Raw genomic sequence first — 23,608 nt, 5'->3', positions numbered from 1 at the left:
AAACACATATGTCAGAGTGGATGTAATCACATTTGTAGGATTTATCTTGATTTGCTTTTTGCCAAAGTGAGATCATGCTGTACTGACCTGTGACCCTTTCTGTTTATTTAAGTAAATATTTACTGAACTCCTGTTGTGTGGGCAAGGTGCTATCCTAGGAGCTGAACTAGAGGGATGAACAACCCTGATAGGACTCCTGACCTCCAGGAATGTGTATTCCAGGCAGTCCCTGTACCTGTCACTGCTTGTCAGGACATAGAAGTGCCCCCATTCATTGTAATGACAGCTCGTATTCCACTGTTTGCAGGGCCTTCATTTATTCAGCCATTCTTCTGTGGATGGACGTTTCATCTCTGAGGCTAACTTTCAAAATTCAGAACTTCATTTTGTGAATGTCACTGGAACTAACTTGTTCCTGAACGTATTTCTTTCTCTCTCTCTTTTCTTTCTTTGTACCTTTTCTTTAAAGTGAAGTAAATACCATGCTTCACGTATATTCCCTAAAACAATTCCTTTTTTTCCAAATAGAAAACAATTGACATGTAGCAATTACACAAACTGTATATAATAAGTATTGTTTTTTCCTTAATGTTCTTTAACATTTCTCCATTTTTATGCCTTACTCCATCTTGACAAGCACTATCTTCAACTTCTCCATGTGAGAAAAAATAGAAGGAAGGGGGAAAGGATTTACATTGCTGCAAAAGAGCTCACTGTAATCCAGGTGTCCTACGAGCGGTTTGCAGTTTCCTTCTTACAAGGTTCTCAAGAGATCAAGAGATAGCTTCTTGGTGTCTGTCTCTGTGTCTCTATTCTTTCCTTCCTACCTTCCAGCTCGCCTCCCTCCCTCTCCCCTTCTCCCTCTCTGCTATCTTCTCCCAACAAGGAACCTTAAAAAAACAAATCTTTATAAAGGTATGGCTTAGAAACTGCAAATAAACTCATATTACTAAGGAGAGGGAAGATCAGAAGTATTAGTTAACATCCCTGTTTTGGAAAGATCATAACCCTGTGAAAGAAAGAGGAGGAGAAATAAAAGCTTGCGAGACAGAAGAATTCCCCACCCCGCTGCTGGGGCTCACCTGACTCCTGGCAGTGACTGAGCCACCCAGGTTCCCAATTTCAGCATCGGCTCCTCCCTCACCCAAACTCCTAGATAATGTGTCATTATACTACATTGACTATTTGGACCAAGATATTTTCCCCTCCAAATTGCTCCTGTGGTTGCTCATACAAATCAGACAACTTGGCGCTCGGTAGAAAACCAAGTAGAGGCCCTTGTTTGAGAGACAGCACGAGTCCTGTGAAGAAACGGACCTGCCTCACCTCACTTCCCTTCACGTGCTCCTTTGCTGCCGAGTGCTGCACCAGAATGACTCTTATGGGAGCACTCAAGGCTCCAAAATAGCTCAGAAATCCCGGGAATGTTTATATGGGAAATGACTATTTTGTCTCCAAGAAACCAGAGAAACGTTCATTAAATAATTTCTCAGTTCTCCACTTGGTTTTCATAGACGTGGGTTGCATGTCTTCGTGGAGGTGCTTCGTTCCAATTACTGTAACAAGCTCACCTCCATCGGCACACACATACACTCGCGTTTACACATCCTTCAGAGAAATTAAGCTCCGTTTGATCCCTCGTCACCTTGCACCTGCCATCTTATTTCCCTGCTCCTTTTCACAAGCAAAACTTCTCCAAAATCCTATCTCCGTAATTTGCCCTTGTCAGGCACCTGAGTGACCACGTTGGCGAATCTGACATTCTCTTGTCTGTCCTCATTTTCCTTGATTTCCCAGCAGCACTCAACACGGTTGAACAAGGTTCTTTCTTAGGAAAGATTTTCCTCCTTGGCTCCTGAGGTCCCACCCTCTGAGGGTCTTTGTTAGCTCCACCCCATCCCTTCCCCCCTTACAGTGTCAGGTGCCTCAGTCTTCAGCCCTGCTCTTTTCCTGCCCTCCCCAAGGGCTCAAATCTTTAAATTCCTCACTTGTAGGATGGTGATGCTCCCCAAACTGACCTCTCCTCTGAGCTTTAGGCTCGCATATCCAACTGCCTACTTGATATCTCCAGTGTCCTGGTTAATTTGTGTCTCAGATTTAACGTATCAAAACCAGAATTCTTAGTTTCACCCCCCACAAACTCATAAACCCATTTTTCTCCAAACTCAGAAGTGACCACCATATTCTCCATTGCTGAAGCAAAGAACCTAGAAGGTATTCTTGACCCCTTCCTACTTTTCATTGTCATATCTTTTTTTTTGCGGTACGCGGGCCTCTCCCTGTTGTGGCCTCTCACGTTGCGGAGCACAGGCTCCGGACGCGCAGGCTCGGCGGCCATGGCTCACGGGCCCAGCCGCTCCGCGGCATGTGGGATCTTCCCGGACCGGGCCACGAACCCGTGTCCCCTGCATCGGCAGGCGGACTGTCAACCACTGCGCCACCAGGGAAGCCCTCGTTATCATATCTTAATGCTTCCAATTATGTTTCCAAAACGTATCCCCAATCCATCTCCTTTTCTCAATTTTTACTACTACCATCCCAAACCACTGTCATCTCTCATTTCTCCTATGACAGTGGTCTCCACGTGGGCTTATTGCTTCTAAGCCTTCATTCCTAAAGGGACCACACAGCAAGGGGGTTAAGAAGGAGCCTCTGGAGTTAGCCTCTTTGGATTCATATCCACAGCTTACTGTGGCCTCAGGGAGGTGGCTTAAGCTCTAGTGCTGGTTTTGTATGCCTATCTTATTAGTGTCTGTCTCAAAGAGATTAAGTTAATTACATGCGTTAAGTAAGTGTTTAGTATTCTAAACATACCTGGTACTTAGTAGACACTCAATAAATATTAGCAAGAGATAACATCACTAATTCAGTCTGTTCTCCACAGACCAATCATGGTCATCTGCTGCTTAATGCACACGATGGCTTCCATTGCACTGGAGATTAATGTAGGTTTCCTGCCTATAATCCTGCACATGCTCAGACTTCCACCTGCCTTCAGCCTCATCATCAATTCTCTGCCCTCAGCTTTCCGGGCCTCTTCTCAGTTTCCTCAATGCACCAAACTCCTTGTTCCCTCTTCCTGGACTTTTCTCTTGCCTGCCTTTTCCAGGATTGGTTCCTTCTCATTTTTTTGGTCTCAATTCAAATTACCTCTTCAGGACCTTCCATGACAACCTGCCTAATGAAGTACCTTCCTACCTCCCACCCAGTTAGTCTCTATAATATCACCCAGTTTGTTTCATTAACAGTACATCACAATCAAAATGTCTTCTCTATGTGTTTTGTTACTTCTTCATTAACTGTCTCCACCACTAGAACGTGAACTCCTTGAAGACAAGGATCTTAGAGTCTTGGTCATCATTACATTTCTAATATCTTGAAGACTATCTGGCACACAATAGGAAATCAGTAATCATTTGTGGGAAGGATGGATGGATGGATGGATGAATGAGATTCTTACACTTCAACACGGGCAATTGTGTAGTGTCACATTGTATAATACTAAAGCAAAATTAGTGTGGAGCCTTGTAGACTTGTGAATTCTCACTCCAAAAAGATGCCAAAATTAGGTGAAGGAATAGAAGTTCAAATTTTGCTACTGAAAGCCCAGAATGCAAAATTATCTGAATGGCATGCGTTAAATGGTTACTGTGTTGAAGCAAAAACTGGAAACAACTAGAGTTTCTTGCCTCAAATTTTGTGGTCTGTTTATGATGGGATGGCTTCTTTCTAACAGCTTCCTTTGTCTGTTTTTAATTTGAGCATTCCCAGAATTTCTGCTCTTTCCTCTTGGAACAAACATAGGTAGGAAAATTTAGAAAACAGTTAGCTTGTGGTGGTGAGAGAAACAAGGACTTTACAGTCAGACAAACCTGAGTTTGAATCTTTGGGTCCATACCTTAGTAGCTGTGTGGCTGGATTTGTTAACCTCTCTGAGCCTCAGTTTTTCCACCTATAAAAATGAGATATTATTAAAATTATATGATAAAAATTAGTATCCTTGCCACATGATAGCTACTTAATAAATGTTACTTTTCTTACCTACCTACATCCTTTCAGAGCATTGAAAGATTTGTAGTAAGAATTTCACAGGGTTCAGATTAACCATGAGTTTAAGCTATCTGTCTCCATTGGACTATCTTAAAAAATGTCAGTGTCTGGAGCAGTAAGACTAGTAACACCTATAACAGTGTCTGGCATGTAGTAGATACTCAGTAAATATTTGTTGAATGGATGAATAAATAGTCTGTAAACACTTTTGTCATTCATGAGAATCAACTAGATTTCTATGTAGTTTTAAAGTAATGTTTCCTTAAAATAGAAATGATTCTTCCTCCAAATTATGCAACTGAACATTGAACAGCATCAAACCATAACTGAATGTTTCAAGACATTATGGCACAAAACCACGTTTTCTTCTGCCTGATGTTATTTTTAAGTATGTCTTTTGGAATTGTTTAGTTCAGCATTTTGGAAAACAAATGAGCTCTGAGATCTAAATTCAGAAGTGAACCAGAAGTTCTAGAGATGTTTCTTGGACTTTGAAGAAATATTTTATATGTAATCTTTAGGTTACAAGGAAGTTGAAGTAGGAACTTGGTCGTCATAATTGCCACCAAATGTGTTGGATGGCACTAGTTGTTAGACACTTTAGTTAAATATCAGGAAATTATATGACACACACACACACTTTGGGCAATCCTAATATTTTAAAATGTGGATTAAAAAATATATATATATATACACAAATGTATATATGTGTGTGTATATATATATTCACTTTGCAAAAAATATTCATTGCTTTCAAAATTTTATCAGAAAAGCATTTCAAAGTAATATGGACAGGATACATTTCCTAAAAATTAAGAAAATAATAATAGTACAGTTAACATCTAACCTTACACTGCATTTTAAAATGAATTCCAGATGGATTTGATATAATAAAAACTGAAATTATAAAAATCTAGAAGAAAGTGTAGGTAATAGTTAATTGATCCTGGAGTTAATAAGAAGGACATTCTAAGCATTAAAGCATTGGAAGAAATCACAAAGGAAAATATGGAGAGATTTGACAGCTAGAAATTAGAAAAGGTTGGTTGTCAAAAACATTGTAAACTAAAAGCAAACAAACTTGGTGAAATATGCCAAAGGGCTATGCCTTTCATATATAAGGATTTTTTACAGATCAATAAGAATTCCTTAACACCTTAATAGAAAAGCTGTCAGAGGACATGAACAATACATAGGATAAGTGTAAAAATAAAAGGCCAGCAAACATATGAAGGACATTAAGCCTCACTGATAATTAAATACATGCAAACTAAAACATCAGAAATACACTTTGCATTATTAACTTGGCAAAAATGCAAACAAACTAGTATTCATTATTGGCAGGAATTTAATAAGTAGGATACTCTCATACAATATAATAGGAATATAAATTGCCTCAAGTTTCTCGGAAGTCTTAGTAATCCATTTTTAGAGATATGTTCTATGAGATAATAAAAATTTTGACAAGAGATTTATCTGTAAAATGTGGTGTTAAAGCAATTTCAATAATAGAAAATTGGAAACATCCTAAAATACCCTACAAGAAGGAATTGATTTTTAGAAACACTGTGTTCCTATTTTAAATAGTTACTTATTTAAAATAATGTTTTTGAGAAATTAAATAAAACACTTTGACACTTTTAAAAACATACCCAAAGAAGAGAGAATACTACAATGAACACCAATAAGCTGCTTGTCCACTTTATCCAGATTAATAGCAAGATACTGTCATATTTGCTACATCTATCCCTTTTTCTCTTTTACTTTGCTGAAGCATTTTAAAGCATATATCCAGACATCATGTTATTTCATGTCTACCTACATACCTCAGCATGCTTTCTTAAAAAAATGGACATTTTTTTACATAATCACAGTGCCATTTTCATTACTAACATAACTTAACAAGGAATTTAACATAATTCCTTGGTACGCTAGAGAACACTGAAACTACTAGCCCTAGTTGTCTCAAAAGTGCCTGTTTGCTTCCTCATGGTATCATTTAACCCAGAGACCAGCAAACTTTTTCTGAAAAGGACCAGCTAGGAAATATTTTCAGCTTTGCTGGCCAGATGATCTCTGTTGTAATTATTCACCTTTGTGCTTGAAAGCCACAGTTGACACTATGTAAAGTATTGGGCTGTGTTCCAATAACATTTGATTTACAAAAGCAGGCAGCTGACAGTATTTGGCCTGCAGGCTGCAGTTTGCCAACCCCTGATTTAACCCATTACTGTTCTCCATCTATTTTATAAGATGGACATTAGTTTTAAAGCTTGATTAGATTCAGGGACAGTTTTTTGTGGCAAGAATGTGGAGAATGCTGTGTGCTTCATCTCACATCCCATCAGAAGGTATATAATGTCTGTTACCCCACTGTCAGCTATGCTAAGAATACTCAGTTGGTACAAATGGGTAAGGCTTGGTCCCTCTACTGCAGACTCTCCATCAGCCTTTTGTCTGATGGTTTCATCCATTATGTTTGTTGCCTAAATCAAGTATTTCATTATAAATAATTGCAAAATACAGTTGACCCTTGAACAACATGCGTTTGAAGTGTGTGGGCCCATTTATACTCAGATTTTTTTTTTTTTTTTTTGCGGTACGCGGGCCTCTCACTGCTGTGGCCTCTCCCGTTGCGGAGCACAGGCTCCGGACACGCAGGCTCAGCGGCCATGGCTCACGGGCCCAGCCGCTCCGCAGCATGTGGGATCCTCCCGGACTAGGGCACGAACCCGTGTCCCCTGCATCGGCAGACGGACTCTCAACCACTGCGCCACCAGGGAAGCCCAATACTCTATTTTTAAAAATAGAGATATACTACAGTCCTACATGATCCACTGTTTGTTGAATCCTTGGGTATAGAACCACATATGTGGTGGGCCACTGCTAAGTGGTTTTCGACTGCATGGAGGTTAGCACCCCTAACCCACATGTTGTTCAAGGGTCAACTGTAGTAATTTTCTGCTATTCCATCTACTTTCATTAACCAGGATGCTTCTGTAAGGGAGAACTTTCCAATATCAGTGAGCGATTTAAGTTATCCTGAAATACAGTTTGTGCAGTAACATTTTCTACAATCAGGATATATGTTAATCCTTTCTTTCCTTTTAATTGCCAAATTTCAATATAAAGAATTGGCCCCTGGGTCACTTCCAAAGATTTCCAGTGGGTTGGGATTTTGGGGGAGTTGAAAGGGCCTTTCTTTTTTTAGTTTTATTTTATATTACTATGAACTCATAGATCTTTAAAGTATATCCAATGATTATCAGTCATTTGCATTTATTATTCTTTTTGATGCTCAAATTATTCCATCTTTGGCCAGTGGGGCGCCCCTTTGTGTTGGCTACTGTTAGTCTTAATAGCTTCTTTCTTTCTAGCCTGACAAATTCCAGGGAGAAATTTTTGATAACAGAGTGATGAAACTATAATGTATGTTGAAATTTTAACAAAACAAAGAGCAAGCAAGCAAGTAAATCATATGTATAAAAAATCAGTAAGAAGTATGCCAAATAGTTAAATATTTTTTCTGGGCAGTACAATTATAGGAAAATATTATTCCCCCACTCCTTTTTTTTTTACTTCTTTGTACTTTTCTGTAGTCTACATCTTCTGCATTAAAGATTATTACTTTTATAATTTAAAGATCTGTTAAAATTTTAAAACCCAACAGAAGGTTTTCTTTAATTTAGCAAGTTTCTTTAGTGCATTTAAAATAAGATACAAATTATCTTAAAAGATACTTATACACACTTTTTTCAGAATTATAAGTAGAGTCATTTTACAATTATTAACTATATCCTATATTCTCAAAAAGCTTGTAATGTAAAGGGAGAGGAAAATAGATTAAAAATCATGTTTTAACAACCTCCAGACTACAAAATTATATTAGATGTCTGCTTCTCTCATCTGTCTTTATAGACCTTAAAATTTTTTTCCCTTAAAACCAATTTGGAAACTAGTTAGTAGTATATTTCTTACAGCACTTGAGGTGGGCCACAACTTCTGGAGGTTCCTGGATCTGCAAATATTCCTCGGTTATCCTTAATCATGTGGGTTGACGTATTCAAAGCAAATAAACAAGAACAAATGAGCGGAAGAACTTATTCCTCAGTATAAATAAAACAGGGCATGTAAATTAGTCTCCTTCAGTGCAGATGGTGATCATTTAGATGTGGCCTCGATGTGGGTCACTTTTACCTGAACTCCACCAGGGGCCATCCTGGACCCAAGTAAATGGGATTTTAAATTGTTGACACTGGAAGGAAATCATCTCATATGGATCCATCCCAAATGGATCACACTGTGTAAAACATGGAAAGTGGTCCTCTTGCGTGTATATTTTTTTTAATGAAGTTATACTTACCATGAATCGTAGAGAAAGAAATGTAAAAACTCAACTCTGTAAGAGCTGGTGTGGGTGTGTGTTTAAGTGTGTTTTAAAAGAAAAACTCATTTCTCTCCAGTAGAACTGAGAGTCTCCTGCACTCTCTTCCTAAAGCCTTGGTGGAAAGCTTCCGTTATGCTAAAACCAGGCTGAAATGTTCTTACTTTTCTCCATTCTGGAAATCTGAAACAACCCACACCTTTCTGGGTAAATCATTCAGGATTTCTGCCGTTTCCTGCCCAGAAACAGTTTCTTCATGGTGTCATATTAGAAATTTTTCTCATTGATAATTTCTTTATACTAACATAACTAATAAAAGCTGTAATTCTACAAGACAAATTCAACAGTAAAGGTAGCAGCAAGGAACAGAAGGCACACACAAAGTGTTTAACTGAAGCAGGTTTAATAAATAAATCTCTTTGATATGTGCTGGATCCACATGTAGTTTGGCACATAGTAAGATTAGACATGAACAAGCAAAGAACATCAACTTGGCTCCCTATTAGAATCTTGGAGTAAATGTGAACTAAGAATATTTTGCATTGCATTTTGGAAAGGAATATTATCTTCATCTGGACTGGTGGTCTGCTTCCAGCTCTGATCATGAAGTTAAAAAGGAGGAAGAGGAAAGAGGAGGGAAGGGGCCCTAAACAAGACTTGTTGAAAAAATAACCACTTCTTCAGTGCTGCACAGAGGAAAATACCTCAGGTGCCACAGGTGACCAGATGACTCTCTGGTACTGAAGCTCTGTTGCTTTTGCTCGGGGCTTACTTTGCATAACCTAAAGTGTGGTCTCTGTAGTAGGAAAATTAATGGTCCTGCCCTTTCCAAAACCAGATTCCTTTGTTAGTGTTGGTCCCGTTAGACAAAACAGGCAAATGCCCCAAGCTTCTCTGATAACTCAGTTTTTCTTGGATATGGATTTGCCTTAACGGACTTAACAGCTTACAGGAACTATGCGCTGGAAGTGATATTTACCAACCCCTTTTACTTACTTATAAGCTCCATCAGTATGGGGGCTGGGTACAGTGCCTGTGGCTGGTTCAGTGCCAGGACTTGATACATATTTGTTTAATGAAAGACGATGTCTCATATCCCTCTCGTTTCCCCCACAATGTGAAGTGCAGTACCAGACAGTTAAGAGGTGATAAATGAACACTTGTTTACTAGGTAATGATTCAAAAGCTGTACAAGGCACCTGAAGTTAAAGATTTATTTAGGTATTCATCTTCTCAATTCTTGTCCCTGGAGTTATTGGCTGTAAATATTGATGACAGGTGAGGCATACATGCCAGGTGAAAAATTGCTACTGCCTACCCTAAACTGCCACCATTCGGAATAACTTCAGTCCCCAATTTTTAATCAGACCCTAGTACTTAATCCTTGAAACGTCTAGTACTGAAAACATGGCATATCCACATTCCTTCTTATTTAACTCTGGCAAAGTGATAGTAGAACCAAACAAAACACATTCATTTTCTGTTTACTTAAATTACAATTTCGACAGTGTTTCTCAATACTGGAAATTGTTTAATTTTGTCCCTTTGAGAGTTCTCAAGAAAAAGTACCTTTTAGGGTGGAGAATCTGAAGCATGGATTTCTGTTAATTTGGGCCATCTCTCTTTTAAAAGAAGTAATTTAGGGAACTGACTCATAGGGAAATACTTTTAAAGACAATAGGTAATTTTGGATGATTAGACCTCAATCATTTGAGCTTCTCTGCTTTGGGATAGGAATCAGGAACCAGGCTCTCCCAAGGCCATGTGCAGACCTGTTGAACCTTGTAAAAGTGCTGGAATCTGTCTGAGTAATTAGCAACTTTGCACTCAGATTTCTTTGGATTGAAAGGAGCTCAGATTTCTTTGGATTGAAGCGTGGGACATGCAAATGTAGGAGAAAGCCAGGGACAATAGCGAAATAGCTGAGCAGTAGCAGCCAAGAGGAGTCTCATCACAATGATTCAGGGCCAAAGTTTCTTCAATTCAGGAAGAACATAGCACATTTAAAAGATCAACAAAGACAGAAGGTATGAACCGTGCACTAAAAACCATTTACTTCCAGAAACAGACCATTGAGGTCCTATATAGACTAATATGTCCAAAAGTCAAAAAAGATCCAAGAGAAATACATCATTTTACTAGTGCCAAGTTCACTTTGTTCTAGGAACTTAGACATTTCATAATAAAAATTGAAATAAAGGCCAAAAATGAAGCAAAGGCAATTACTTTTTAGATGGATTCTAGTCATCTTAATTCAGGCAACCAGTATATTTTATTCAGAACTACTTCTGTTTCTGTCTTCATTCAAGCTATGAAGTTTTAAGATAGCCTTTGATATATGGCAAATTATTTTAGTTCCTTTAATATTTATAAAAGTGTAATAATCCTAAAAGTTATTAGTACTAAATGTCCTTATTCATTTTTTGCCCACTTAGTTACTAAAATAACTCTGACATCAAAATATTTCCATATAATAAAGAATTATTTAGCAGTGAAGATTTACCACTAATTGATTAGTTTGAGTAGACATACTGTTAAGTAATGTTGATTGGCTTTAAATTCCCATACAGTTCTCACCACAGTATAAATGAATTAACCAACCATTATAAATATTTAATAGATATGGAAAGTATTTATAGGGGTTAGCAATGCGACTTTCCTGTTTGCTTAATAAGCATCTACACAAATCACTTCATATCATGCATATTATAGTAATGACCATGGTAGTAATATATAACTTGAAAGTTAAGGGAATATTTTTAATTTGAATATCATTTTTATTTTACCCGTTTACCCCAGGCAGCAAGATATCTGACTGATGTATTTTTGGTTGAGTGCATTTGATAATAAAACAGGATCACTGCCTTCTGCTTCCTTGAACTCCTAAAGCCAGCTTTCGCCTCTATCAAACTCTGTTAACCACTTGATGGGCCCAGTAATCAAAAACTGGGTGTGGTCAATAATATTCAAGTAACTTTTTCCTAACACCGACAACCCCAAAGACTTCAAATTAAAAATCCTGAATTGCTCTGGCAAACGTTTTATTTACCTACCCCATCAAAAATTTATGGACGATTATGACCCAAAAGTATACTGCCTCCGTGTCAAAACAAACTAATTTAGGTTTTGACAACAAGAATGTTACAGAAGTATTTGTGATGCAAAATCTTGTAAGGTTTTGCCTTAAAATATGTTTTATAATAGCTGATTGTTAACACGATTGGCCAGAATATGGAAAATAAAAGGCAAGTCACCCACAGGAGTCAACCCGGGCCTCTTGAGCAGAGTACATGTGTGAGCGCGTGTGGGCATGGCTCACTGCCTGCCCTCCCTTTGCCATCATTGATTTCCTCCCTCCTCATTAAACACTCATTGATTCTTGTCTTCCAGATGACACAGGCTGTCCTAGTAGTCAGTCAGTATCTCCCGTGAAAACGCCCTCGGATGCTGGCAGCAGCCCTGTTGGCTTTTGCCCTGGAAGTGATGAAGACTTTACCAGAAAGAAATTCACAGCTGGAATGGTTGGTGAGGGAAGCATCCAGTCAGCTCGACATAAGAAGGAACCAAAGTCAGGCCTTGTAAAGCCAGGTGAGTGTACGTAAACTCTTCATGTTCTTATTGGAGAAATGTGACTAGAGGGATTTCAAATGAAATTTGAAATGAAACACCTGGATATCAAGGTAGGGAACACTAATGCTGTGCCTAGCACCCAGAAACATCTTTTTTTTTTTTTTTTTTTTTTTTTTTAGTAAAGGAGGTAGAGCATAGAGTGGAATGTTTTCTGTACTAGTTGTTAATAATTGAGAATGCATAGTGACATATGTGTCCATTATAAAGACATGTAAAAAAGGGAGGAAATTTGTAGAATGTTAACTGAATGGTCTAACAGACATTTAAACTATATAATTAAGTCTAGCATAAATTATACTAAGAAATTACTTGGTACCATTTAAAGTGTGCACAAATTGTGAAAAGAACAGGTTGTCTTGATGCACATCTGTAGGGCTGGGCATACTTGCTGACCTAGTTATTTTATTTGCTTTGAAAGATTTAAATATGAATATGATGCTATATATTCAATATGTATATATATACATAGAATGTTCAATAATTACAAAATAGTAAAAGCTATGAGATGAAATGGAGATTTTTATTACAGTGAATGAGATTCCATGAACATCAGAAAAGGTCAGTTCTCAGAATTTGCAATATATAAATAAATATTTTCCATCTCAGAAATATATACAGTATATGAACAAATATAGTTTTAGTGAAATTAAAGTTATAACTTGAAAATAAAAGGACCTGAGTATTGGCATTGAGAGACAACCCCTATATTGCATTATTTTCTTCAGTATCACCAGTTGTACTATACATATTAATGAGCCTGAAAAGACAGATTAATGGCTTGCATGAGCCCCATTCCTTACATTTGTCTTCTAATTTTTGTTTGGTGATATCATTATTGTGCAAGGAGCTATAGATGGCTTTATTTCAATGGAGCCAAAGGTTGGTCCTGTGTACGCTTCCATTGGAAGGTCCTGTGTCCTCTTCCATCTCTCTCTGCTTCTGTTCTTCCTGAATAATTGACATGCATAGCATATCTTAATGGATTATTCTTTGTCTTTCTTTTGGTCAACCAAAGAAAATGTTGTTTAGTCTGAGAGCAAAACTTAAACTGTGTGAAGAAGAAATCCTCTGTTTCCTAATAGTTCCTGGTAAATTTTGTCATGATGAATTTGTTAACAGTCCTTTGCTTCGGAAAAATATAAAAAAGAAAGAGAATGATACACAATGGAGAAGACAGCATATAAAAGAGAAAGATGGACATTGTAAAAAAAGGTGTTGGCTACCCCCAATATTTAAGACAGAAACAATGAATTAAAGAGTGTCCTGTAATTATAGCCAAGAAATAAACCATTACCTTGTGTACTCAAGAACTAGAACTGCCTTCCTCCCTCCCCCAACTCAATTCTCCTTTTTTTAAATTAAGAAATAATTCATATACCATAAAACTCACCCTCTTAAAATATACATTTCAGTGGTATTTAGTATATTCAAGAGATCATACAAACATCACTACTGTCCAATTTCAGGACATTTTTATCTCCCCCAAAAGAAACCTCATACCCATTAGCAGTCACTGTCCACTTTTCCTTTCTTCCAGCCCTTGGCAACCACCAACCTACCCTCTGTCTGATTTGCCTGTTCTGGACATCTCGTATAAAGGAATCATACAATATGTGGCCTTTTGTGTTCGGCTTCTTTCACTTAGCATAATGTTTTCAAGGTTCATGTATTAGTACTTCATTCTTTTTATGGCTCAATAATATTCTATTGTATGCATATACCACATTTTTAAATAGATCTTTTTTTTTAGCAATTTTGGGTTTACAGAAAAATTGAGCAGGCAGTTAACAGAGTTCTTATATCACCCCTCACTACCACTACTTCCAGTTTCCCCTGTTATTAACATCTTGCCTTAGTGTGGTGACAGACCACATTTTGCTTATCCCTTCACAGTTGATGGACATTTGGATTGTTTCCACTTTGGGGCCATCATGAATAATGGTGCCATGAACATCCACATACAGGTTTTTGTGCATGCTTTCAGTTCTCTTGGGTATATACCTAGGAATGAAATTGCTGAATCATACGACAGCTCTATGTTTAACCCTTTGAGGAATTGCCAAACTGTATTCCCAAATGGCTGCACCACTTTACAAACCACCAGCAATGTATAAGGGTTTCAGTTTCTCCACATCTTTACCAACAGTTGTTATGGTCTATCTTTTTGATTATACCCACTCTAGTGAGTGTGAAGTGGTATTTCATTGTGCTTTTGATTTACATTTCCCTGGTGGCTAAAGATGATGAGCATCTTTTCATGTGCTTATTGGCTATTTGTATATCTTCCTTTGAGAAATGTTCTCAATTTTCTTTTAACCTGGGAGCAGTCACCAATGGAGTCTGCTTCTGTAGCATACAGGATGTGAGTTTAAGAGCAGAAGCCCTGTCATCCTCTTTTTGTATTCCTAGCACACAGGGTCCGGTGTGTATCGAGGGCACAATCAACATTGGTTGACCTCAACAGCAAAGGTAGGCTATGGGATTGAGAATATGAAATGCTGCAGGAAAGAATGTCCGCTTCATGGATTGTGAAGAAAAAGTAGATTTTTCTTGTGAAGGTACTGTAGGACTTGAATGCAACCTGAAATTATTTCATTTTTGTTATTCACCACCCCTCCACCGCCTGGCCCCATTCCAAAAACATTTTACAGTGGTGACAATACAAAGAAACCGTGAAAAAAGAGAAAAGTGTGGCGCAGCAAGAACAACCTAAATTTAAATGGCAGTTAAGGTTATCCTTACCGTTCCTTGTTTCAATAACCATAATAAGAATAATCATATCTTAACGAAAGATTTAAAACCCTATGTGTATGTACAGAATCCACCCTGAGCAAATCTGGTTCCTACAGAAGATACTCACTTGCTAAAGATCAGCTACTTGTCTTGCTGAGAATGTTTAAGCCTTATGCTTTCATGAAGAAAATGCAGACAAAAAGAATAAAAAGGAGGGGGGAGGGAGGGAAGACGGGAGGAAAGGAAACAAGAGTTGTTCTTCATGCTGTTTTGATAATGGATCATTTGAGAATAGTGAAGGCCACAGACCCATACTCCAGAAAAACACGCACAAAATATCACATTACTATTTCCGAGGTTTCATGGGTCTCCTTTATTAGGATTTATGACTCCTAGTTTAATGACCCTTGCCCAGAGGCAGAGCCTGAAACAGTGCCTTTGTCAACTGCTTCTGATTTAATTGCTCAGAGGCAAACATATCACCTAAGCAGTGCTGACCTCGTGATTTTTTAATTTATTTGCATTTTATCAAGGTCACAGGGGCCCCTAAAGGTTATTCCTTAGTTGCCTGAAATTCCTAATGTCATCACTAAAAACCATTGCTCGAGCTTTTGACTGGGCCTCAATTCTGGACAGTAAGTTCTTTGTATTTAGAACAATCTGCACCGTGACTTATAGTTCTCTGAAATTTCAGCAGAATAAATCTGTCATTCTCATAAATAGGAAGAGAGGAAATCCTGGAACCGAGGCCCCTGAGTGACTGCAAAATTTATAAAATGCAGAGACATAATCTGTTAAACCACAAGAAGATACTGCTCTCCGGTTAAAATGTTCCACCTCCTCTGTCCCCAGGTGACCATCTCCCCTCAGCCTAAACTCATCTTCTGCTCTTGATGTGCGCTCTACTTTTTTAAAATAAATCGACTCATTAGGACCAATACCAGTTTATTAAAATAGCAAGCAATTAGTGTCTCTTATACAGATGCTCAAGGGCCCTTTAACATTAACCTGGGCCCATTTTATTTTAGGTCCGTTGTTCTAGATTCTGGAAACTGCTGTTCATCTCAGAAAGGAGTTATTGAAATGCCCCTTTGGTCATTCAGTTAAAGAGCTAATAATATTTACTGAGTATCTAATGCAGAAGGAGAAGAGAACTGTGTCACAGGATGCCAGGAAGGGCTCTGAAAGGTGAGCTGAGCACGCCAGCACCTCTCCAGCAGGGTACTGTGGCACGCGCACAGCATGAAAGCCCTGCCTTCCTCCAAGCAGGACTCGTGTTGGAACTTCTTGGAGGCAGTGAGCCTTCTGTCACTTTGGCTTCTATCACTTAATGCCTATGCAGATTTAATTAAAAATTACCACCACAGAGCGGAAGAAAACATCCCTGCAGTTCAGTGGAATAATGGCTTTGCCTTTTTCATGTCAACTCAGCACACATTTAAGACTGAATCTCCAGAGTGTAATACAATGTCTGTCATCAGGTAGGTGTTCAGCAAATTCTTCTCTGAGAATAGAGTATACAAGGAATCATGTGTAGTCTGGGGGGAACATGGGAAAGATAAGCAAAGATGACCTCAACATCATCCCTGCTCTTAGGGACCTTATCATTTAAGGCAGAAAACTACAATAAATCTGGGCTGCAGTACAGATTAAAAGGAAGGGAATGGGGCTTCCCTGGTGGCGCAGTGGTTGAGAGTCCACCTGCCGATTCAGGGGACACGGGTTCGTGCCCTGGTCCGGGAAGATCCCACATGCCGTGGAGTGGCTGGGCCCACGAGCCATGGCCGCTGAGCCTGTGCGTCCGGAGCCTGTGCTCCGCAACGGGAGAGGCCACAACAGTGAGAGGCCAGCGTACCGCCAAAAAAAAAAAAAAAAAAAGGAAGGGAATGAAGGCATTCTGATTGGGAACTTTTTTTTTTAATAATTAATTTTTATTGGATTCTAGTTGATTTACAATGTTGTGTTAGTTTCCGCTGTACAGCAAAGTGAATCAGTTATACATACACATATATGCACTCTTTTTTAGATTCTTTTCCCATATAGGTCATTACAGATTATTGAGTAGAGTTCCCTGTGTTATACAGTAGGTCCTTATTAGTTATCTATTTTATATATAGTAGTGTGTACACGTTAATCCCAATACTTTTTCAGGGATCTGTGGCGCTACCATTCCTTCTCCCAGGCGCTTTTCCTATATGTAGTTCACAGTCAGTTTTCCTGATGAGATTTTTCGCTCCTAGAAAGGAAAGGCCTAATTGGATTTCTGTGCTAGGACATTAAGTGACATTCCTGGGCCTCCTTTTTTTTTTTTTTTCTTTTTTCTCTTTGCGGTACGCGGGCCTCTCACCGCTGTGGCCTCTCCCGTCGCGCAGCACAGGCTCCGGACGCGCAGGCTCAGCGGCCATGGCTCACGGGCCCAGCCGCTCCGCGGCATGTGGGATCCTCCCGGACCGGGGCACGAACCCGTCTCCCCTGCATCGGCAGGCAGACTCTCAACCACTGCGCCACCAGGGAAGCCCTGGGCCTCCTTTAATGCTTGATTTTCTACTTGGGGAGCCTCTTATCCCAAAGGAGAAAAAGACCCAGTGTTATTGTTCTACAAATGCAAGTACTAAATCCTTCCTACTCAAGGCTTGTGGGAGAGCTGGGGAAAGAATTACACAATTTAAACAAATATTTAGAAAATGTGAAAGGGAGAAAAAAACACCTCCCAGTTAAGGAGATAGGTCAAGAGCAAATGGTTAGGGTCACTATAATTGAAAAGAAACCCACATTTAGAAACTGAAATGTTGAAATCTGCATTTGAAAGATGTCACCTCTGCCATCAGCATTCAGACTAAGTTAGTATTCCCTTGTCATCAGACACCACCCAGGCTTTTGAAATCAGAGACCTGGCCAGATGAACTGTAATAACCTCACAACAACAACAGAGGATGGGTTACTTTAAGAAGACGCTTTCCCACATTCAGAGGCATTTGCTGGAAAACTCTGAAGGTACCAACTGGGTTAATGATTAATCAACACTGGTCCCCTTAGTAGATTGAGGCTCTTTCACACACAGCCGATAGCCTGCAGCTGTTCCCGTGCTTATCACAAGCATTGTCCCTTTCACTTCAAAGTTAGTTCTGTGAAATAAAAGAAACAATTTACAGGATGGGGTGCGGGTGGGACATACATTCTTATAATAACTTGAGCTACAAAGAGGAGACTCACAGCTTACCCAGATTATTTCTTCAGAAAAAAAGTGAAGAGAGGGCAGGGCTGAGGGGACACTTTCTAACCACCGGACTCAGGAGCCCAGTATACTAGGTTCACAGTTCCATACCACCTCTTTATAACTGTGCACTCTTCAACTACTTGTTATCTTCCGGAAACTTGGTATTCTGCATCTGTAAAATGGGTTATTGTGACAATTAAACAGATTAAAGAATGTAAAATGCCCAACATTGGACCTAGCACAAAGTAGTTCCTTAGTAAATGTTAAGAATGGTCATCTGTCGCTCTTAAAATAGATATCAGTAATTCCTTGCACTTTGTTTACAGGAAAACCCTTAAAACTATCCACAGAACTTATATGTTTATTTAAAACAGAATTCTAGCAGGTCATGTCTCCCAATTCACATAACATGGGTGGGGAGAGTGTTTGCTATAGGAGGGCACTGAAAAGAGCATTAATTGACAGCTGATGGCTTGACAATGAAGAAAGAGATGGGAAGATATGAAAAAGCAGACAAAAGACCACTGAAAAGCATAGAGACCTTCTAAGTGTTTCAGGCTTTAAATGTTTTGTAGCACTTAATGCAATAATTAATGTTCCAGAAATAGACTGAGTCAGTGTGATGGTGGAGTTGGCAGAAGATAATGTGTATGAGGGCAGGAAAATGTCTTGAACGTTTTAGAAATATTTTCATAGAGTGGAAAAATTAAAATTTTAGTGCTAAAAGAGATTTTGGTTAAATGGAAACATGCTGCATTCTTTGGCAAGGGGCAATACTTTACTAATAGCTTACAGTTTCAATCAAAGTTCTTCCAGCAGCAAAGCCCAGCCTCAAATAAAGGCTTAAGTCTATTTCAGATACTGAAGGTATCTGGAAGAATACATTAAATGTAATTGTGGGCTTGCATGACTCTGAAGTTTGATTAAAAATTGTTTTAGCTAATATTTATTGAGCCCTGACTGTCCCAGGCAAAACTCCAAGGACTTTACTCACTTAATCTTAATATCAGTGTGAGAAAGTGATATCATTATCCCATATTTTACAGACGGAGAAACTGTGGCATAGAGAGGTTAATTCATGCAAGGTCACACAGTTTGTAAGTGGATTTTAAACAGGGTAGTCTTGCTTCTAACTCTTAACTACTGCACTGCGTCTAAGGTCTGACTTCAAAGGAATAATTTTAATTATTCCTAATTAATAGGAGAGTGTGACAATTGAGAAAGATGTATTGATATAAGACAGGGATTTTTAAAAAATATCTGTAGAGCCCTATAGATTAGCTGATACAGTCCATATATAGATCATGCTGGCTGTTGCTGATAACAGAATCACTGAACCTCAGTGTAACTTCAATGAAATACAGAAGGTTAAACACAGGAGGCTGTTTGGATGCAGGTCAGTAAAATAAACCCTGAGGATGTCAACATCAAAGAAATGTTAAGGTCTTCAGGATTTTCTACTTAATCATGAACTAGTCCTTTCTGTACTTGTCACAATGTTTTATGTGCTGCCCTGCCTGTCGTTAATACTTTCACCAAAAAAAACAAAACAAAACAAAAAAACTTTCGCAAAGATCATTAGGCTTTGCCAACTTAAACAAGAGCTTTTGCACTGATACCGAAATCGATCTCTGAAACTTTCTTTCACTCTGAGAGAAACAAGGTTCCCCCAGGATACAGCAGAGAATGTTTTCTGGTGAACTATTTCATAGTCTATCCCTTCCCCCTAGCAGAGACCAGACCAGTGAAAAAAAGCTTAAATGTGATGAGGAGACCTGAGTATTTATCTTTATGGCAGGATTACTTACATATTTACTCTCATGCCTTTCTCCCATCTGTGCTTTTGATGATGCACCCAATCAATGTAACAGTGCCAAATGGTCTGCTAATGGCTTTTCCCTAAGAATTAGTGAATTATAATCTTCTTCTTCCCAGAGGCCCTGCCATCCAGATCCCAGGTCTACTAGGATTTATTGCATGTACAGTGTTCTAGCTACCGGTGTGAGAGCCTGCCAGATGCTAAGTGCTCTAATGTGTTGAGAATGAAGCATTATGGGTCTCTCATACGTAGCAGACACTCCAGCAGACCACACACCCACCATTAAAGATATTTATCAACTACCAGCATAAGAGAAATAAACCTGGAAACTTCTTTTACACACAAACCTATAAACTAAGAGTTATAAATCATGCAGATACATTCTTTAGGTTGGGCTTGTGTGTGTGTGTGTGTGTCCTAATTGAGAAGAGTTTATTGAAGAGACTGCATACACAGGAATGGGCCTGATAAAGGAAATCCAACAAGGATGGAGATGGTAATGGCTGGAGCCCTTCCCCCACCCTGAAGAGGCCAGAGGAAGGTCGAGATACCCAGGACCCAGAGGGAGAGAATTCCCAGGCTACATGTGAGGGAACCGTGTACTTTGGTAGAGGAACAAAGCACCTGACAAGAAAGGAGGCAGAGGGATAAGTACTCTGACCTCTCTGTCTTCCTCGCCAGTATAATCTGTTGTGCGGCATTTGGGTGGACTGTAGGGTTATTAACAAAAGTTACGTGTTGAGCAAAAGTCATGTAAGTTCATTTGGGTAATTCAATGAATTAAGGTCTTCTACCACCTGAACCTGTATCTGAGAGCAGCCAAGGGACAGCAGCAAGCTACATGAATGCAGCCCATGGTTAAGTGAGGTAAGCTTCAGGAAGCTGGCTGCAATGGGCTTACATTCCAAGATGCATGGACTAGAATGTGGCATTTCAGGAAGGTGACTGCTGTGTAGGAGTCTGAAGGACGGCAACCCTCACTTCACCACGTGTAAGGTTTCTGCTAAACCTCAGTTTGAATCCTGGCTGTACATTGATTGACCAGCGTTCATTCATTCACTCAACAAGTGTTTATTAAGCATTTAAGCTGTGCTGACACCACTGTTCCAGGCATTCGGGATAGAGGAGTGGAAAAAACGGAAAAGATGCCTGTTCCTTTGGAGCCTGCCTTTAACATGGGGAGATGGCTGATACACACACAAGCAGACAAACAAGATAAGTTCAGATAGTGACAAGTAAAACAAGGTAATGCTGTAGACAGTCATGGGTATGGGGCAGGGAGTGTCTGGGGAGATGACAGTTGAGCTGAGAACTTAGTCATATTTCTTCACATTTGGGGAGGGTTTGGGGGGCAGTGGGCAGAGCAGTGACCTAGGAAGGGAGAAGAGTTGTCGCAGGTGAGGTCCGTGTCTTTAGAGCAATGGGAACCTCTGGCCGGTTTTAAGAGAGACGATTTAATGTATATGTTCAAGATCCTTTTGGCTGCTCTGTGGAACTTGGTTTATCAAGAGATGAAACTGGAAGCAGGTACATTAACGAGAAGGCAGTGAAAATAGCAAAGTGTAGGGAAACAGTTATATACAGAGTATAAGGCCCTGCATTTTCCTAATGAGATTAAAAATGTTTTATTGTATTTGCTAACTGGAGTAAACCTTTAGAGATGGATGAAATAGTCAATATCCGATAGGTTTTTTAAATTTATTTTTTCAGTTAAACATACCAATTTATACTCTTATTAATTTAGTAACATTGATCTTGTTATTCATTGTTAATATAAAAAATTTATTGTCTTGCTCATCGTTCGAGCTACCTTTCAACTCAGCCGTCTTTTCCAGAGCAAATTATCTTCACTTCTGCCCAATTTGTTTAATATAAAGCAGTTTCGAAGGCATGTCTGGTGCTTTTATTGTGTATTGTTTTCAAGCCTACAAGTACTGTGAGGGTATGAGTTAAGTTAATGTAAAAAGAGGCCCCCAAATCCAGAGGTTAAAATTAGACAGAAGTTGATCTGTCTCATAAAACAGTACATAAGTGTTTGGTTGAGCGAGGCTGGTAGGCAGCTGTGTCAGGTCAGCTGTCCTATACCAGGCAGAAGGAAAGGGGAGAGGGACCGGGGGATACTCACCCAGTCATTTTAAGGTCAGGGCACAGAAGTGACGCATGTCATTTCCAATTATATCCCAAGACATCTTAGTCACCTGGGCACCTATTATTATGGAAGAAGGGGAGAATGAGGTGGACATTGGAGGGCAACGAGCAGGCTGTCACGACATCCATGGACAGCACGGGACAGCTGGTTTTTCTGTTTTCCTGTAGATGCAATGTAAGTATCCGTCACTACCCAAAGCTATTCAGTTACTGAGTTTAGTTAGCAAAGAATATGTTTTTCAGTCTCTACAACTTAACCATTGACCATTGCTATTTAAATTGATCTTTAAAAGGTTGGAGGAGTCGTATGACAGGAATAATTACAAAATCTGGTTTTGAATTTCTTGGCCTTCTTCATTTTAAACAATCCCATCAGTTGATCTCTGAAGGCAGCCCAAACTAGCACCGACTGAGGTCAATTCAGACTGATGTATCTTTTTCAGATGACACTTTTTGTTCAAAGAAGGTAATTATAAGAGAGAGCTCTATAATAAGAGGCTTTGGAACAACTTTAATGTAAGGAGGAAGGTACCTCACCTTGTATTTAGACATTGAATAGGGTGGACCAGGTCACCTGCGGAGCAGTGAGGGGAGGAGGAGTCAGTGGGCAGGAGAGTTTCTTTTGTAAACGTTAGGAAATGTTTTCTCTTTTTTTTATAATATGGAGGAACAATTAATGCTTATCGTTCTCAGGTTGCTGTGAGAATCGTAAAATATGTTAAGTATATAACAGAGTACAGGCCTACCTTAGAGATATTGTGGGTTGGTTCCAGACCACTGCAATAAGGTGAATATTGTGATAAAGTGAGTCACATGAATTTTTTGGTTTCCCGGAGTATATAAAGGTTATACTTACACTATACTGTAGTCTAGTAAATGTGCAATAGCATTATGTCTAAAAAATATACGTATCTTAATTTAAAAATACTTTATGCTGTCAAATGCAAATCATCATCTGACAACTCAGGGTTACCATATGCCTTCAGTTTGTAAAAAAAACACAATGTCTGCAAAGTGCAATAAAGCAAAGCGCAATAAAATGAGATATGCCTGTATATGCATAGAGTAAATACTGCCCAGCACTAAGAAGTAAACATGTACATCCTGTATCTTTGCAAAGATCAGAGTCAGCATCCGGTAAGAAGTTGTGTTTCTAGTTACAGTATTTGCCTAGTCTACAGTATGTGCTCAATAAATGATCATTACCATTATTAAATGAGAAATGAAGAGAGTTTACAAATAGCACAGCTTTAAGGCATTTGAATGTTCGCTCACCATCTTGTCTGCATTGGCCCTATTTTATCATGGATGCCTTCTTAGTTAGAATTATTCTGATACAATGGAGGGCTTTGCTGGAAGCTTGATAAACATGCTTACTTTAAGCAAACTCCTGTTTGGAAGCACTATGCCAACAGTTGTCCTAGGGAGCCCTCGACTCCATTCTCCCCCATCAGAACAATGGATGTCTCCTGTTCCTCTCTCCTGGGAGGCCCTGTGAAGTGCCTTGCATATTTAAATAGCTGGAATTCATGAAGTACACCAAGTATTTTCCTCAAAGCATCACATGCTTGCCATTAAATTTAGGACTGTGTGGGGTTTTGATGTAATTTCTTCCTTGATCTTTCGG

General features: G+C 39.1%; 1 protein-coding gene across 6 annotated transcripts in view; it reads left to right on the top strand.

Moving 5' to 3' along the window:
- Nucleotides 1–23,608, top strand: part of SYBU (syntabulin) — a 71,354-nt gene that overhangs the window by 11,256 nt on the left and 36,490 nt on the right. For 4 of the 6 annotated variants that reach the window (XM_081258828.1, XM_081258827.1, XM_081258826.1 and 1 more), the window contains exons 3-4: nucleotides 11,825–12,022; nucleotides 14,474–14,533. In XM_081258828.1, the coding sequence (XP_081114954.1) occupies nucleotides 11,825–12,022; nucleotides 14,474–14,533 (258 nt within the window). The remainder of the gene's footprint in view (nucleotides 1–11,824; nucleotides 12,023–14,473; nucleotides 14,534–23,608) is intronic. The other 2 variants (XM_081258825.1, XM_081258824.1) reach the window with 1 other exon arrangement.

Source organism: Mesoplodon bidens (assembly GCF_964165515.1).
Source record: "Mesoplodon bidens genome assembly, chromosome: 16".
NCBI lineage: Eukaryota > Metazoa > Chordata > Mammalia > Artiodactyla > Ziphiidae > Mesoplodon > Mesoplodon bidens.
This window is presented reverse-complemented; position numbering and strand designations above follow the sequence as displayed.